Source organism: Bombus fervidus, chromosome 8, assembly GCF_041682495.2.
Source record: "Bombus fervidus isolate BK054 chromosome 8, iyBomFerv1, whole genome shotgun sequence".
In the NCBI taxonomy this organism is placed as follows: Eukaryota; Metazoa; Arthropoda; class Insecta; order Hymenoptera; family Apidae; genus Bombus; species Bombus fervidus.
The window spans coordinates 656,182-673,440 of NC_091524.1; the positions used below are offsets into that span (position 1 = coordinate 656,182).

The 17,259-nt window shown below is 32.6% G+C and overlaps 1 protein-coding gene across 9 annotated transcripts in view; it reads right to left on the minus strand.

The window, feature by feature from the left end:
* Positions 1–17,259, minus strand: part of Scalloped (TEA domain transcription factor 1 homolog scalloped) — a 359,209-nt gene that overhangs the window by 113,363 nt on the left and 228,587 nt on the right. For all 9 annotated transcript variants that reach the window (XM_072008389.1, XM_072008394.1, XM_072008396.1 and 6 more), the window contains one exon: positions 462–586. In XM_072008389.1, the coding sequence (XP_071864490.1) occupies positions 462–586 (125 nt within the window). The remainder of the gene's footprint in view (positions 1–461; positions 587–17,259) is intronic.

Sequence of the window (17,259 nt, forward strand, 5' to 3'; positions counted from 1 at the left end):
TTTAAACAAATGGATCTTTAGAAAACTTGTTTACATAGGCATATTCGTTGCTAAAAAAACAGAAAATTCGTTCATTGACACAATTCTTCCAATTTTCTAGTAGTACTTATCTCGATCTTCACCAATCTTTTTACCTGTAATTCTACCTTCATTTACAAACATGTATAAAAGATCTGAATGTAAGCAAATGGTCTTCTCTGTGCTCCTAAGTACTTGAAAACAAGTTCATCTATAAGTGAGAATCAAAGTGAGTAGAAAAAGTGAGTAGAAAAAACAGTTTTTCGTGACATGATGAAAAATCCGTACCGAATAATAATGAAATATCTGCACCGAAATTGATATCAATATTTGCTGGTTTAACAAAGAAGTACTTGCACAACTATGTCGAAGGAATTTATAGAAGGATAAAGCAACAGATTATCGTTCGAATATTTATCGTTACTCACAGTAAATGAACTTACATCGCTAATTTCGCCAACGTCGAGGTTCTTGGTATCCGAGCCGGAGCCGTTCGCGTCGGGCGGCGGCCCGGAACTCGTGGGAGTCCACGGCGCGGAAATGGTGTCGGCTGCAGCCACCGCACTGCCTGTAACAATCGAATACATCCAATACATTAATCCCTTACAATCATCAAGCCAAAGAAATACGACTTTAATTAGTAATTTAGATATCATTAGAAAGTGGAATGAAGTACGGATAAATAAATAAATAGGTTATTTAAGATAAAAGTAGGATAAGCAAATCTAAGCAAATCTAAGATAAAATAAATACACATACTATAATGTATATCTAGTAATAAGATAGTTGAAATGTAATATAGTTATATTGTATTATGTATTTAATGTAGGGAGAATCCCGAAGGAGAACTATAACGTAATTATACATTAATTTCCTATATAAACTTGTCAAACATAGAAATACCAAAAAAAGAAACCGTAAATAACGTATTAAACTGGATAAATGCAATGGAATCCAACACATATATATGCCCTACAATTTTTTCACATTAAGAAGAAAACAAGGGAGGAAAAGAAGAAAAAAGAAATTAAACGCGTTACTAAAATCCAGTAATTTCCTCAGATTTAAAAAAGGACAAATCAGAAAAAAAAAATTAAACGGAGTAACTGAATTATTAAACTCGATAAATGTAATATAAATCAACGCATTATTCTTATTATTATTATATACTATTATTATATTATACACTTCAAAAATTAACAACCACTCAAACCAAGAAATCTCACATTCAAAAAGAGGGAACAAACATTACAACGATCAAGCTACAGTGGTGTGCAAAATTATATTATATTACGAAACCAATATTTAAAAGAATTTTAATTAAAATTAAATATAAGTACATGTAAAAGTGTAGAGCAAATAACCGCTATTATTACTTAAAATTCTTTAAAAAATCACTCTTGGAATCGAAATTTCTTGGACAAAATCTATTTACCCAAAAACTTTCTCATAATACCATATAAAGCTTGGTAAATTCAATATAAATAATCCTAAAACAAGTCCAAATATGTAATCTAAAAGAATTTTAACTAACATATAATATAAATAATATAATAAATGCATAAAAAATAAAAGAAAACAATACAATTAATGAACAATATTATTAAATAATAAATATCAGTACTATTAAAACTTTTGTAAGACGTCGCTTTTGTATATACATATAGAAATAAAAAACTCTGTCTTGCTAGAAACTTTCTCATACCACTGCATGAAACTCTTCTAATCCAATATAAGCTGTAATTGTAAAACAAAATTGTGAAGAAATCTAAATCTAAAATCTAAAAGAATTTCAACTAACATTGTATGTATGAGTGCTTAAAATAAATAAAGGAAAATAGTAAAACTAATAAACACTATTCTAACTCAAAATTCTTTGACATATCGCTTTTATACAAATACAAATAAAAATATCTATCGGACGAGAAACTTGTTCACTCCACTGCATTAAACTCCTTAAATCCAATAGGTGTAAATAATCGTAAACAAATTACTATAAACGCGTCCGGAGTCGTGGCCGCGCACGTATCATATCGAGGCGGCCTGTGCCGGAAGTTCCGCGCGCATCGCAACGAACGAAGAAGATTTACAGCGTTGCACCGCCGACATATCTCGGACTCCGGGTCGCGGCCGCGTGACGGAATCCGCGCGGCTCGTTTTCAAGCCTGGAATATCACAATCCGCCGCACAACCCGACCCAACCCCTCGCCCAAGTCTTTCACCAAGCAAAACAAAGAGACAGTCCCAGTAAAATAGAGAGAGAAAGATACCCACTAACAGTCAAATAGAAAGAGAAACCTTATAGAAAGAAAAGGAGAGAAACCTCTATATAGGAAAGCACGCGCGAAAATTTCACTGCAGTTTGGCGAAGGTGGAACAAGAGGGGTTGCATACAAGAGGTGGGAGTATGGACGGTGGTGGAAAAATCAGCACGTGAAAAATCGCGGCACGAGCGGCCGTTGGCGCGGCTTTCTAGATTCTCTATACGTCGGAGCAACAAGTGTTTGCTGATATCGCGTATCAGTGCTTGGTTGAGTGGTGGGGGTAGATTGGAGGCGGAACACTCCGCCTACAGGGGGTGGAGTGTGTATGTTAAGCCCCCGGAAGAGGCCCTGGCCCCTCGCTTCCGACCGCAATACCGGATCCCCTTTCTCATAGCAACGAACCTCCGTAACACGCCGGAGGAAACTGCATCCTGTCGCGTTCCACGCGAGCCTCTAATCTCGGGGAACTGGTGGCGACGGCGTTGGCGACGGTACTTGACTTTTGTGCTTCTTTAAGGGAGACGTGACGGGATACCATTTAGGTGGAGAAGGAGAATAGGAATGAGAGAGTGCAAGCTGTATTTTTCGCGTCTTTTTCTAGGTTAGGATGTTTAAATTTTATTTTCGAAGGTTTTACTGGGTTGGGTGGAGTTATTACGTTGCGAACTTTTATTAATTGAAGTTTATTTTGGGAAATTTGCCTCGACGGGACGGTTATTACACTGAGAATTTCAATTCAATTTTATTTGAAAACAGTTGATTAGGTTGAATAATTTGATAATTGGACAGGATTGTTACACCGTAAACCTTTTTTAGTTTTTATGTTTAATTGAACTAGATGGAATGTTACATTGCAAACTTTCATGAATAGAGTTTTATGTTGGGAGATTTGGCTTGACACGACGTTGGACGCATTGTTGCATACATTGGAATACATGTTTGTTTTATTTTGAAAGATTTCACTGGAATATATGATTTGACTGGGTGGGCTTATTACACTGGAAACTTTCACTAATGTGGTGTCTTCGTGTAGAAAATTGACGTCTAATACGGGAAACTGTATTAGTAGATTGCAGGAGTTGTTGCAAATTTATACCTTTAATAACTAGAGGAAAATAATGGAATCATAATAGAAAAATGTATACACCAACTTGTTATAAAACAAGTATTGGAGTATTTTATATATTTTCACATATATAGTAATATATATTCTACAAATTTTTCCACTTTTTAATTTTCTATAAATGCAGAAATATTCGCAGTCTATGTATTAGGTACATATAGTCCTATGGATTGATTTGACTTGACGCCAAGCTTTTAAATCTGACATTTTGAAACGACACACACGTTTAAGACAGGCAACTAGCTAGTGCAAGAATTCTATTCAAATATGTTAAAAACTGCAGAGGAGCTTTAACAAAATTTGCAATCTTCTACTTTTTAAAAGTAACGTTTTTAACAATACAATATATACAATATTTTATGTCTGGAACAAGAAAGTTCCGTATATTTATACAATGACTATTCATCGCTAGAAATTTTCCGTGCTTTATCAGTAAACTTTATATCAGTATACTTTATACAATTTTCTGCATTTTGTGCATTTGTGTATCTGTAAGAACGCTAAACTGGTAGACAAACTTTGATTTTTTGTTTGTTTTTATATTTTCTTCATATCGAATTTATTACATCGCGCGAGATGATCCGTGCGACGTTCCTCATGATCTGGCCGCCAAGGCCTACACATCGTTACACTGACCCGCAATAAACCTAAGGAATCACCATAAAACGAATCTTTTTAGTTTAATCTCTATTCATATAAGTATTTTCGGTTTATGGATGGCCCTTAAAACAGTCCTTATGTTTATTGCACGCTCCTACTAATTACGGAGAAAGCGGATGTTTGTCTAGCGAAATAGCAGGTTTTTCCCATGAACAAGGACATCCATGAGCCACATCTACAGGAGACTTTCTCCTCATATTTTTACTCATTAACGTTGGCTATAACCAATGGGCATCGCGGATAGTTACCCTCACTTTTCTACCGAAAAGTGTGAACAACGAATCCGCGTTCTTAGTTCAAAAAGGCACACCCACATCGAGCTTTCCTCCTTAATAGTACGAGACGGGTCTACTTCTGTTCTTCCAATCTTCGTATAGTCAAGTTAAGGGTCTTATCCTTAGAGCAGCCATCTACTGTTCTTTCCATCTCGACGTAGTCAACTCATGAAGTCAGTCAACTCCTGATCCAATAACAGGATATCGTCATCACTACAATCTATATCAAGTTAAGTCAAGTCAAGACATCAAGTTAATATTATATACTTAGACGACTTATAATATCAAGTGTTATAAGTTATTGAAAATATATATATTATAGAACTGTTAATTACAGTTTTATTACACAACAAACATCCCTATTATCCCACAAGAAATAAGGGGGCCGACCTGTTTGTGGTGTCGATTGTTATAATCGAAATGGGAATTTACGACTCCCGTTGACGCGCTTCAACGCGAACGCGTCTCCCTGCGACTGGACGAAAATACAGAATTGATTTAACTTTCCTACGTACTTTATATCTATATTTTAACGCTTAACAATTCAAAAAATTTAGTATAGATTTGCAGTTACAGTAAAATTCCGTTTATATGAACTTATCAAAAAATAAATATACATATATGTAATTTGTACACTGTGTATGTGTAATTTCTACATACAATAAAATACTGTTTTGCGCTTTTTCTTATATTCCATACAATAAGTCCAACAAAATTCAAGTTAAAATATCTTTTAAACCAATCAACTTTGATCGGCCATAACCGTTTGCATCAATAAGAGTAACTAAAATATTAAATAATCCGAGATAAACAAAACGCTCTGTATTTATAATCCAAATTTATATGATAGGAGACCAATTATTCTTCTCACTATCTATAACTTTTCGTTCATATAATAGGAATTCGTCTTCAGAGAAGTAGGTAATTTGAACCAATAAGAATTTACTTAATACATTGACTGTTGGGCCAATGTGCGTAATTTTTATGTGACTGAAATTTCTTTTTTTAAAACTCGTCAATCTTTCCAATGCTGTTTGAAAATCATTTGCACATGACATAGACGTGGTGTCACATCAGTGGGCGCCACCTGCCTCCGGGACCAACTAGGCCGTGATGCCAATGTGACGTCATTAGTAAAATTTCGTTCAAATAAATGAAATTTTATTATAGTTTTATCCGATTATGTTCGATTGACAACTTATCGTCAGAGACAGCACAGTTGCTCATAGTAGTAAAAGAAACCATCTAGAAACCATCGATGCTTCAAACTGTTAAGATCAATGATTTCCATAAACTACAGTGGTTTCAACAAGTATTTGTATATACTCTTATTTTTCAATAAAGTGCTAATGACAAAATCTGCAATCACTTAAGTGCCAGCCCAATATATCTCATGTTCCTAGCAATGTTTTTATAGTTCATATAAACTACTAAATGATAATAAATCTTTAAATACTTAATATACATACATCTAATTAATTGGTTGATTAATTAGTATGTAAATGCTTTGATGAATATAGCGGCGTATAAATATAATATATTTATACTTCATATATTTATATTTTAGTATAAATATAAATACTTTCTGTAGCTAATATAAATCCATCATTTTTCAATAGATCTTTCAATACATCCCAAATCAATTTACTAAAAATACTCCCCTTCCTAAGAAAGGTACACAAAAACAATGAAACAAACTTGTGTTCCACGAGCTCACTGAATATTCGCAGGGGTTGGATGAGAGTGCGCAGAGGCACAATATGCAGCTGAAAATGAGCGGAGCTTTAATAGAGATGCGAGCACAGACGAACAGAGACAGTCAGAGAGAAGTCAGAGAAACAGAGAGTCACGCATACGCATGTGTGACCATCAGATTCATATATCTCTGAACTCCGAGCTCAACCTGGTGTACGCCCTTGTGTGAATATCGCCTACCTATCCCCGTATAGGCGATTTAATCGTCCATACAAATAGGTATGTATGTATACAAATACGTATAAATGTATACATACTTGCGTATAATGATATACTTCCGTACATAATAATACAAAAATAATAACGAAGTATTTGCATAATAAAATAATACTTTTTTTTAAGTTTTCGGATTATAAAGGTTCTAGTGTACCTATTTATAATTGAGTTTCTCAGAAGGTAAACCGATCAACTTCACTTTTTATTAATTTTTTGATTCTACACCATTAATATGTAATTCTAAAAAAAGAAACAACTTCCCGCAAGGTCATTTACCGCAAAGAAATAATATAAATAATGACAAATTCCAAGGAAAATTTGAAAAATAGTATTTGCAATATCGCCAGCTTTCTGTATCTTTCAGTTTATAGAGTTCATCAACGTGGCTCTTGTACGATTACAACTCTGCTGTATTTCCTATATTTTTTTCTTATCTCGATGCAAAGATACAAAAACAATTGCCTCTTCTGATGTTTTAAATTCTTTGAAACCTTTAAAAATATTCAAGAGCCATTTAAAAGTCTGAATCCTTTTTTATTTAAAGTAAATGAGTTCTCTCTTATTTATAAAATAATAATATTGCAATGTATTTGAAGGCTCACCTCATAGTGAGACACAGTTATCATGACTACATTGATAAAATTTGAAATTAATCTATAAATGTATATAGAAGTTACAAGATATTTTAAATACGTTTGTGAAATACATACTTTCACTAAATATCATGTAGCTTCTATGTAGAATTTAAAATTTCTTTCACATTTCATCAATACAATTAATATTAATAATATTTCGCCGCAGTGCTGAAAATATTTCGTAGAACACACGTAATATATTCACAGAAAGTTTCTAGAAATGTTTCAACAGTTTCATGATCCACTGTATATCGTATGTAGTTCAAGTATAAAACTCTAGTCTTATAGAGATCTTTCAATTATACAGTTTTGAGTCAGCAAAATTCTACTCTACTTGCACTAAAATAATTTGTCTCTAAATACTTGTGGAGTGTAGTGTACTTTTGAGCAGTAGTATAGTCAGTTTGCGCTCGCGCGTGCACGCGGAGCGTAATGCCAGAGCGGCAGAAAGCATAGATCATGGCGGATGACGCATGGTTGCATTCGGTGTGCCCGTCGGTCGACGGGGCTCGAGCCCCGTCGCCAGAGGGATGGAAATGCGCGGATGAAGGATAGGGAATGGCCGGGTCAACCGTGATACGGCGCAGGAACTCGAGCAGGGGGTGGGAGAAAGCATTTTGGAATGTCGTGGCTACTCCCGGTCACGGGAGATCCCAGGACACGTCCTTGTCCGGCAATGCACGCCTTGCACTCTCGGTCTTCTCTTCTCCGCTTTCCTCATCCTACTCCGTACGCATAACTAAATTTCTTGCTTCCTTTTCGCTTCCACCGCGACGATTTCGGGTCACCGTCTGGTCGATTTCCAGAATTTCAGTCGGAGGTAGTTTCAGTAGAGATAGTTATAATTTTGCAGTTCTGTGTTGATAAACAATGGCTCGTGCATTTGAACATTTAGGGAACGCTTTTATGAACATGCACATATTATTATTATATGTATTATACAAAGCAGCTTATTTTACTAACCCCATAACGAGCAGACGTGAATATTTACGCAAATCCATATGTTTATAAAAGCAAATAAAGGGATAGTATGTAACCAGAAATTTGTTTTACTTACTAAATATTATACCTATTAAATAGGTGCTGAATCTTGCATATTTTATGTAGCTTTGTATGTTATGCGTGTAGATTCTGTGCATTTTTGCAATCTTAAATTCGCCATAAATGCATAAAAATTTGCAGTCTATTGTAGCAATGAGAGATAATGATTATATTATTAAAAGTTTTAAATGAATGGTAAAATGTATAGAGAAGCTGTAGAAACTTAATGTTGAGAAGTTCGTTTTAAAGTATACATATAGACTAACATAAACATTGAAACTTAACAGTAAAATTAACAGTTTTATCAGAAACAAATTACATTTATCGTTCAATATTCTCAAGTATAATGTTTTAGGTTTAAAGTGCGTGAAAGGATTAAATTTAACATATTTTGTATATAGATAATTAATTTTTTCAACAACGTCCATCTCCGAATCTTCTACTAAGCATCATTTTATCAAAAAATTTAAAAAGCCACCCTATATCTGTCTTCATCTAAACCCATTAAATCTACTGCGCTGTTTACTCCAAACATAAACATAAATCAACGCCATGCAACTGTTTTCTTTAATATAAGGTTATTCAAATGGAGTGTCACATCCTTCAAGAGGTGCAAAACGGTTTGACAGATCTTTTATGTGTATTTTTCTGATAGATCTCATCGGAAGATATAAACAAATCGCCATAGAGTACTGTAGCACTGTATGTATATTATGAAAATCTATTACACAAATTCAAGTTTTTCTCGAGCTTTTTTTCCCAACTAAAATCAGCCTTTTGGGCGTAAAATTCGTCGAACTGTGCAGAAAGTCGAAGAGACTGGCTCGGTTTGTGATGCAACACGTACTTATCAATGATCAGCTGGCTCTTCTGAAAGTATTGCTGATGTACGTGATAAAAAAAATTTGTAAAAGAAAAATTTTATGGACGTTTGACATCTCAATTTCTTAATCATATCAGTGATAAACAGTATTCCCCATAAGAAACCACTTTTCAAACAAACCTGCCACACCATTCATTCGAAACTCAAACAGCAATCGACAGCATTAAACCAATCTCTCCAGCCATCCCCTTAAAAATCGTGGGGCAGTCGAGCGGTATGTCCCGCCGCTCCTATCAGTGACATCCGTAAATCGTTCGAAGCAGCTTTATCCTTGAGCAAACACGTCATAGAACCGCGTATCCGGTTCTTGGTCCCCGGGGGTGTAGTAAATGGCGTGTTCGTGGGTAGTAGTGGCTCTGGCTAAGCTGTAAATTTGGCGTATAACCATTCGGGGGTAGCTCTGGTCGAGTAGGCCAGCTTTGCCAGCTTTGCCAGCTCTCGTGGATGGTTGTGTGCCTGGTAGGGATGGGTACGTGTCTATGTATGTACGTGAGGATGTATGAGGAAGGGTGAGACAGGAGATGGGGGTCGTAGAAGCATTCATAGCAGGGACCAGAGGGTGGCTTCGGTGGAATGCGTCCCGTTTAATATCGCGGAACATTATATATCGCCTCTCTTGTCCCTACGTTGCCCGTACAGCACGCTATAACACGTACAAACACACATACACGTGGATCACACGATCCACCTACGATCCCTTGGCGACATTGACTCGTTCTACGTTTTTCCAACATATGCATGCGCTACGAAAACTCAACGAATTCTTCCTACTGTGTTTATTCGCGCCCTTCAGGATTTTTTGAGTGCGTCGGATGGATGACATTGTGATACCGCGCATGAGCCGATTTGAGTGAACTTAGGAACTTTAATACATTGTTGACCAGGACTTATGCAGAAACGCCTATGGCTGGCTATTTTTCATGCCTGACAATATTGGAATATCGCTAAAATGTTTGTATTACCAAAATTATTAGACCCGATTCAGACAAGTAATTTTTGTTCGTGCAACATCGGTACAATCATACCTGTCTTCGTTGCTTAATTGGGAATACAGAGAAGGGCATATGATTGCAACGACAGCACGCAGACAAATGTCTCTCGACTGCATCGGGCCTTAATAAGTCATATAAGTTTTATATGATCCATTCTGTTAATGATACAAGTTTGCATGACAAACTACCAAATCTTCTTAGATTTCTTCGTCGTTAACAAAAATTGATTCTGTAACTTAATGGTCACTTTGGGTCTTGTTAACCAAAATAGTTTTTGTAAAAGTAATTTTTGTGAAATGCTGTATTCAATCCACTCTGGAGTCCACTGCGAAGGTAAAAGAGCATTCTTCGGCACAGCTAGGATTATTTTCACTTTCAGTATTAGAATCAATCAGTAAGGTTTTCTGTCATTTTGATTACTCTAATATTCATGTCGTCTGTATCAGAATTATATTTTGAAGAACTTTCATCTTTCGAATCATTAGCATTGTCGCTCGGGCAATCGGATAAAGCATCGGTATAAAATTTACTAAAAATTTCTTTTTTACTCAAAAATTCGCGATACGCCATTTTTTTAAATTGAATGGTAATAAAATTGTGTTTATAATATGTAAAAGATCAGAAAAGAACCTAAGAGAACAAAAGGTAAATGATAAACAAAATCGTAAATTCTATAATGGACATTTTATCAATTTTAAGTTCTAATAACTTCGTACGATGATTTGTATCTTTCTCTAAACACGTTTGCATACGTCACACTCAGAAATATTCAACAATATTCGGGTAAGAAAAGACGTATTGATACGTTTTCGATCAACAATGTGTTAACAGATGTGCAATCATGGGCGAGGTATCTCGTGACACAATATTGTTCGTACGATGTCGACGAACGTGTTATCTTACGAGTTTTTCTGTATTTACTTGTATGTCTGTATGTACTTATATATGCGTTACATGTAGGTATGTACAAAAAGAATAAAGAAAAGTGCTCCTAAAAAATATGTCTTTCCGCCGTCATGAGGTTTCGTGAATTGATATTTTTTTTAATTAGGATCCTCATAAATAAACAGCAAGATATTTCGTTCCGTGGTTGCGAAGCGATGAACGTATGAACCGGTCCGTTCTTATATTAGCTTCTCACGATAAAAATCGTGGAAGAGTTGTAGAAATCTTCAAGAAAGAAAAACATACTAATTACTGAACTATCGGATGTTTATGCATGTTAAGTATACAACAAAATACGTATTTGAATATGCGTAAAAAATATGTGAAATATATTAGTAATATATAATCATCAAATTATAAATCGAAACTACTTATTAAAAAACATAATTACTACACTATCACATACATTTACAATAAACTGATTGCTTGCTATTCATTATAATAAACCACGAATATTTATGCAGTCTATATAGTATGAAGATTACATAAAATATATCCAAAATGTATCAGTCGTATCTTTTAGTAGGTGAAAAAAATCTTTGTTTAGATTTTATTTGTGTTGATAAAGATACTTATCTGCATAAATATTTGCAATCTAATTCTAAATAATTGCAATAAAAAATTTCCTGTTAGTTCTTAAGGCTCCGTTTATTCCAATTTTTCGCGAAATTTATTTCACAAAAATGATAAAATAATGATAATTCTCATATTATTTCTTTCATTATAAATTTACCATTATTCACACGCTCCGTAACTGTCGCGAGGTACAAATGAAATTACCATAAAATATCAAGATTACATCAAAATGTTTCCACGTTGCAATTAAAACAGCGTGCTATATTTTCGTCAACGGTGCGAGAAGATCGACGCTGAAATGCAATTGGTCGATGTCAAAGATACCAAAAGAGGAAGGCAATAAGCGAGCGAGCGAGCGAGCGAGAGAGAGAGAGAGAGAGAGAGAGAGAGAGAGAGAGAGAGAAAGCCAGGATTCGCCGGTGTAACATGAATGGATATTATAATTTTCATACCTTTGTGAGAGGAATTAAATTACCATTCACAGGATATTATGGCGACGATACTGAAGGTACATAGTAGTTTTAATATAATATAATTAAATCTACGTTTAACCCACATAAAGGGATATTCTCGTTGGAAAATACTCCAGGAAATTAATTATTATCTTGATGTTGCGCGCTTGCAAGCTATCATGCCGTAAAATTTATTAAGAGGCGACGCTTCACGGATCTATGCGTAGATAAATATTACGAAACTTACGAAAACTTAAGTAAATTTGAAAAATCATTGAGGAGTTATCAATAACCTTAAGAATTATTATATAATTTGAAATAATAATATAATGTAACTGACAATAGTCTCGTCAATTTGTAATGAAATTAATTCTTCTCTATCGATTCTGTTCTTTCGTTCTTCATTACCAGAATCTTTTAATTCCAAGTTTTTAGTGATGAAATCAAGTCTAATATGTATTAAAAAATTTAAATCAAATTCAATACCTAAGATACGTTACACAGGGTTTAAATACTATTTGTAAGATATAATGGTTCGTTCATTGCATCACTTACATAAGTATTTATTTTCATAAGCTCGGTTTTTGGATCTCGGAACGAGTACTCACAAGTTTCGAAAATTTACTTATAATCACTTCGATATTCGAACGAGTCGAAGCCCTTGCAAGTAGCGATAACATCATGAGAGTTAGAAACGCATTATCATTTCATTGAATTCTTCTAACAGACTTAAGAAAATTTTACGAATTATAAACGATAGGTAAGATTCTTATAAAATGTAGCTGAACATTTGCACTTGTAATTATTTAAGAACTAGACGACAAGACGAATGATATTAAGCGAATGGAAAACTTCTAGTAAGGAGTTGGTAAAGTTTTGAATGTTTCGAATCTGTTTGAGCAGTGGTCGATTTGACTTGGCTTATTTTATTTCTCACAGTACTTATCTAGCGTTTAGTTTTGAGTTTACTTAAAAGTACTGATTTTTTTTAGAAATGTTTATAGAAATGTATATAGATATATTTATAATCAGCCGATATTCAAATCTCTTTACGACGTAGGTAAGTACTTGAGCCTATTACAACAAATCTTTTAACACGATAAATGTACCTTTGCAAATAATTTTAAGAAATTTTTGCTATCATACGTATACGAGTATTAGATGGAAATCTTGCATGAATACAAAATTCTGATCAATTAATCGTTTCCTTCATAATTTAGATTAATTTTTACGTTTTGCATAAAAAGTCCTAATATGTACTTATCAACAGGGGTGAATGTTGCGTTTTTTTACATGAGTAATTAAGAATTCTAATCGACCGTAAAAAATTTTAACTTTGTAATAGGTGAAAAATGTTATGAACAAAACAAACGGTTTTGACCTTTTCGTCATTTAATATCGAAGTGATATATGTAATTTAATATTATAAAAATTATATCTCGCGATCTGTTATTAAGATGAAGCATGGTGTCTAGTGTCAATTGTCTACAGTTATTTGTACCTTTTATTACTTGTTTTTATCTAAGAGTATTTAACTTTGATCAATATATTTCGTTGTATATATTAGTTTAGCTTATACAATACCTTCATTTTGTATAGCTCATATATGTAAATTAAATGATACTTTGTTTCAGTATGTTTTATTTTATCTAGTCTATACTTTTTTCCCAATATATTTCGTTGTACAGGTTTTGTAGGTTAGTTTATATATTGATGTTTGAGATATTCAGAAGTAAAATCCATTAATTCTATTTTCTATAAATCTTCAATTAGTAAAATCATATTATGATATTGGTTCATTCTTTGTATTATTCTCTAATAATCATTTTATTATTGTTATGTATCGTTTTATTTATTTGAGAACCGATAAAGAATAGCATATAAAAAATATCTTTTAGCATTATTTGTAATCAACACAATTTCATCATCAGAAAACCATACATGGTTTTGAAAATTTAAGCTAAGATTAAGTTACATATTATTATATCATCAACAAGTGTTATAAATATGTAAATACGTACATGTAAGAAGTGCACAGAAGGCAAAATTCAGAACTTGATGTTCACATGAACCTTAATTTTACTTAATTTTAAGGCAAGTTTGTTTTATTCGATTATTAAATTACCTAGAAAATAGATTTCCTCCTCAAAAAACAAGGTTATATAACATGAAGTACATGTGTAAATTCTTCGAAGAAGAAACTTTCATAATTGAGTGCCAAAAAGTTTAGTTTTTCCAAAATAATGTTATAGGTACGGACAATCATCCTAAAAATCTTCGTAGATCTTATAAATATATTATTTATATTAAATTAATACATATTTATTTCTTGTTATTATTATGTCATAATGAGCAACTATAGTAACAATTAAATAAATAACAGAATGATCTTGGTACAGAACGCTTTATGATTTCAATGAAAGTTTGATGCATTTTATTTGAACAAAAATAACCTTCTTACAGGATGTTCTATTTTTACAGATGATTGCATACATTAACAATTATTATTCTAGAACATTATAAAGAACTTTTACTAAATATGTATTAAAATACTATCATAGATTTAAGGAGTATTAAACAAATTCTACAATGTAAGATTAAATCGTAATGCTTTGAAAAATCTTATATTTTATAGTAAACGTGAATTCACACGCATAACAAAGTATAGATTAAATTTAAAATTTATGCAACTCTGAAAAAATGGCACTGGACCCTCTATCATTAGCTGACAGTATGATTTTATTAAATTGCTAGGAGCCAGTCTAAAGGGTAGATTTTCGATGACCTCTAAATTATTATGCTCAAGATGAAAGGTCTTTTATACGTTTTATACTGTCGGCAAATAAAAATGGAAAGTACTTTTGAGGAATTGATAAGAAAGGAACAAGAAGAAAAGACGAGACTGTATAGAGGCAATATCATGACGTTGATTCATGTTTTAAGGTATTATACTACACCGGCAATTAACACTTTCACTACCAATGACGTAGTACTACGCCTTTCAGCTAAGTAGAACGAAAGTTGAGAGACGTCGACTTTATTACCTTTTCACCATTTGAGAGCTTTTAAGTTAATAGTGCATCTTACCTCGAAATGTGAAGGGTAAGATGCTCTATATATTTACTATGTACATATGTACCTTTAATCGGGAAACAAGATATTCTTCCTTGAATTTAATATTTATGAAAATTTCTAGGTTTCTAAATTTGTTAAATTTTAAATTGCATTTAAGAAAGTGTTTAATTACAATTTTTTAATTTTTTAGTTTCTTTATTTAAACAGATTAATGTTTCATATTTATTAATTTGTAGAGTATTAAGGTTTCAAAATGTTTCTACTTTCTAATATAAGACATCCTTCTTTAAGTTGAATATATCTAACATTTTTTAATTTATGGATCATTAAAATTTTCCAATTTCTCAATTTACTTCTCCGTTGAATTTAATACATTTCATATTTATAACTATATATATAATTTAGGTTTTGCATTTATTAATGTAAACGAGATATTCTTTGAACTTAAGTTTATAACTATTCATTTAACTTTTAACTTTATAATTAACTTTATAATTATTCATTTGTAGATAACCTGGTTTTTAAAATTATTCAATTTATTACTGTAAACAAGACCATTGTTTCTTTGAACTAATCCAATTAACATATGCAAGATATTTTTCTCCAAATTTAATAATTTCTTATTCCTCTAATCTTAATCTAATACAAACGTCTAATTCATTATATGCATAGCCAGTTCTTGAACAATTCTTAAACATTTTCTCTTAGATATTTTCTATACTATACATATTTATATTAAAGATACTTCTTGTTTTTCTCATTTTATTAAACTATAAAAGGGTTATTCGCGACTGCCCTTTACGCAAGACTAAGCAGAGCGTAATCTTAAGAAGCGTATAATCTTGAGAAGCGGTTCTAACGACACTTATCTTTGAATTATTAAAGGGTAATAAGGTGACGTGCTCTAAGTACACGTTTTACGGGTCACATGACACAAGGGTAAAAGAATGTTTTCCGCTTTGACAAGATGTCGTTTAAAAAGAAGAAGAAGAAGAAGCAGCCGAAGGGTTTGCGCTCCGTATATGCTACGTACGTGATGCTCAAGATACTTTACAAAGTGAACGAGCTCCTTCTCGAGGACTTCCTGTAAGGTGAGAATTCTCATCATCTGTGCGTTCTTCCGAGTTGAACTCGGCGAGGATGATCGTGATAAATGGACGAAAATGATAAATAATGTTATTATTAATCTATTGTGTTTATTATAAATTTATTACAAAGAAAATTTTCACTATAAATTGGTATTAATTTATATTAGTATTAATTACATAAAGATCTATGTTACAAATTGGCATTATTTGTTTATTATCATGATAATTATAGAGGATGATCTATGCAAGTGGAATGAGTCATTTTTCTTTTCTAGTTGGACATAGTATAATTGTTAAAGCGAAAAGAAATCTAAATGGCATGAAAAGTTTATTTTACAAAATTTTAAGTTAAAAGTTAATTTTACAAAACAAATAGAAGTTTATCCTATTGATTCTTACATTGATTTTATTAGTTCGGCAATTATATAGGATGGTTCGAGTAGTTCGAATGAATTGTGACTCGTTTTAGCTTGGAATTAGAAAAAATTGGTGAAGAAAAACCACAAATGGTACAGAAAGGCCAACTTTGCACTTAAAAAAATTAAGTACAGTTTTACTTTATTAAAATAAAATTTTAAATGGAGATGCGTACTTTTTTACATAGGTATACCGACTATTCGGAATATTTTGTATGAAGAAAGTTGGGTGAGATTATGTTTATTTTATACTTAAAAAGAGGAAATGATGAAGTTTTATTTTATTAATTTATTAATATTCTATAATATTTATGCCAAATTACATTTCTTATCTCTAAACAGATCTTCAAATTTGAATTTCGAATAGTAATTTAAAATTGAATTAAGTCAAAGTATGATGTATAAGGATTTATTTGACTTAACATAATAAAGTTATATTATGAAAATTTTCATTTGAATCTTTTATTCTTTAATATTGCGTAATTTATTTCCCCTGTTTGTGTACGTCATTTCTATAGAATATCGTACAATATTTATTTAATAATAAATTTCTTGCAAATTTAATAATAAATTTCGAAGTACAATAAATACTTATCTCATTAAATTTAGTATAAATACTTTCCCTATACTCACCCTTACAAAAATTTATTATCCACAACCATTTAAAATCACTGGAGCCTCATCTATTTGCCTCATCTATCTATCACGACTATAGACCGCGTTGTCTATAATAAAGCTAAACATCTTTCCCCTCGCATCTCGCGTTATTTCATTATACAGTGAAAAGGTTCAGCTTGACTCGAACCTCCCCTAACACTTGAATTACCCGCGACACAGCCTGCATT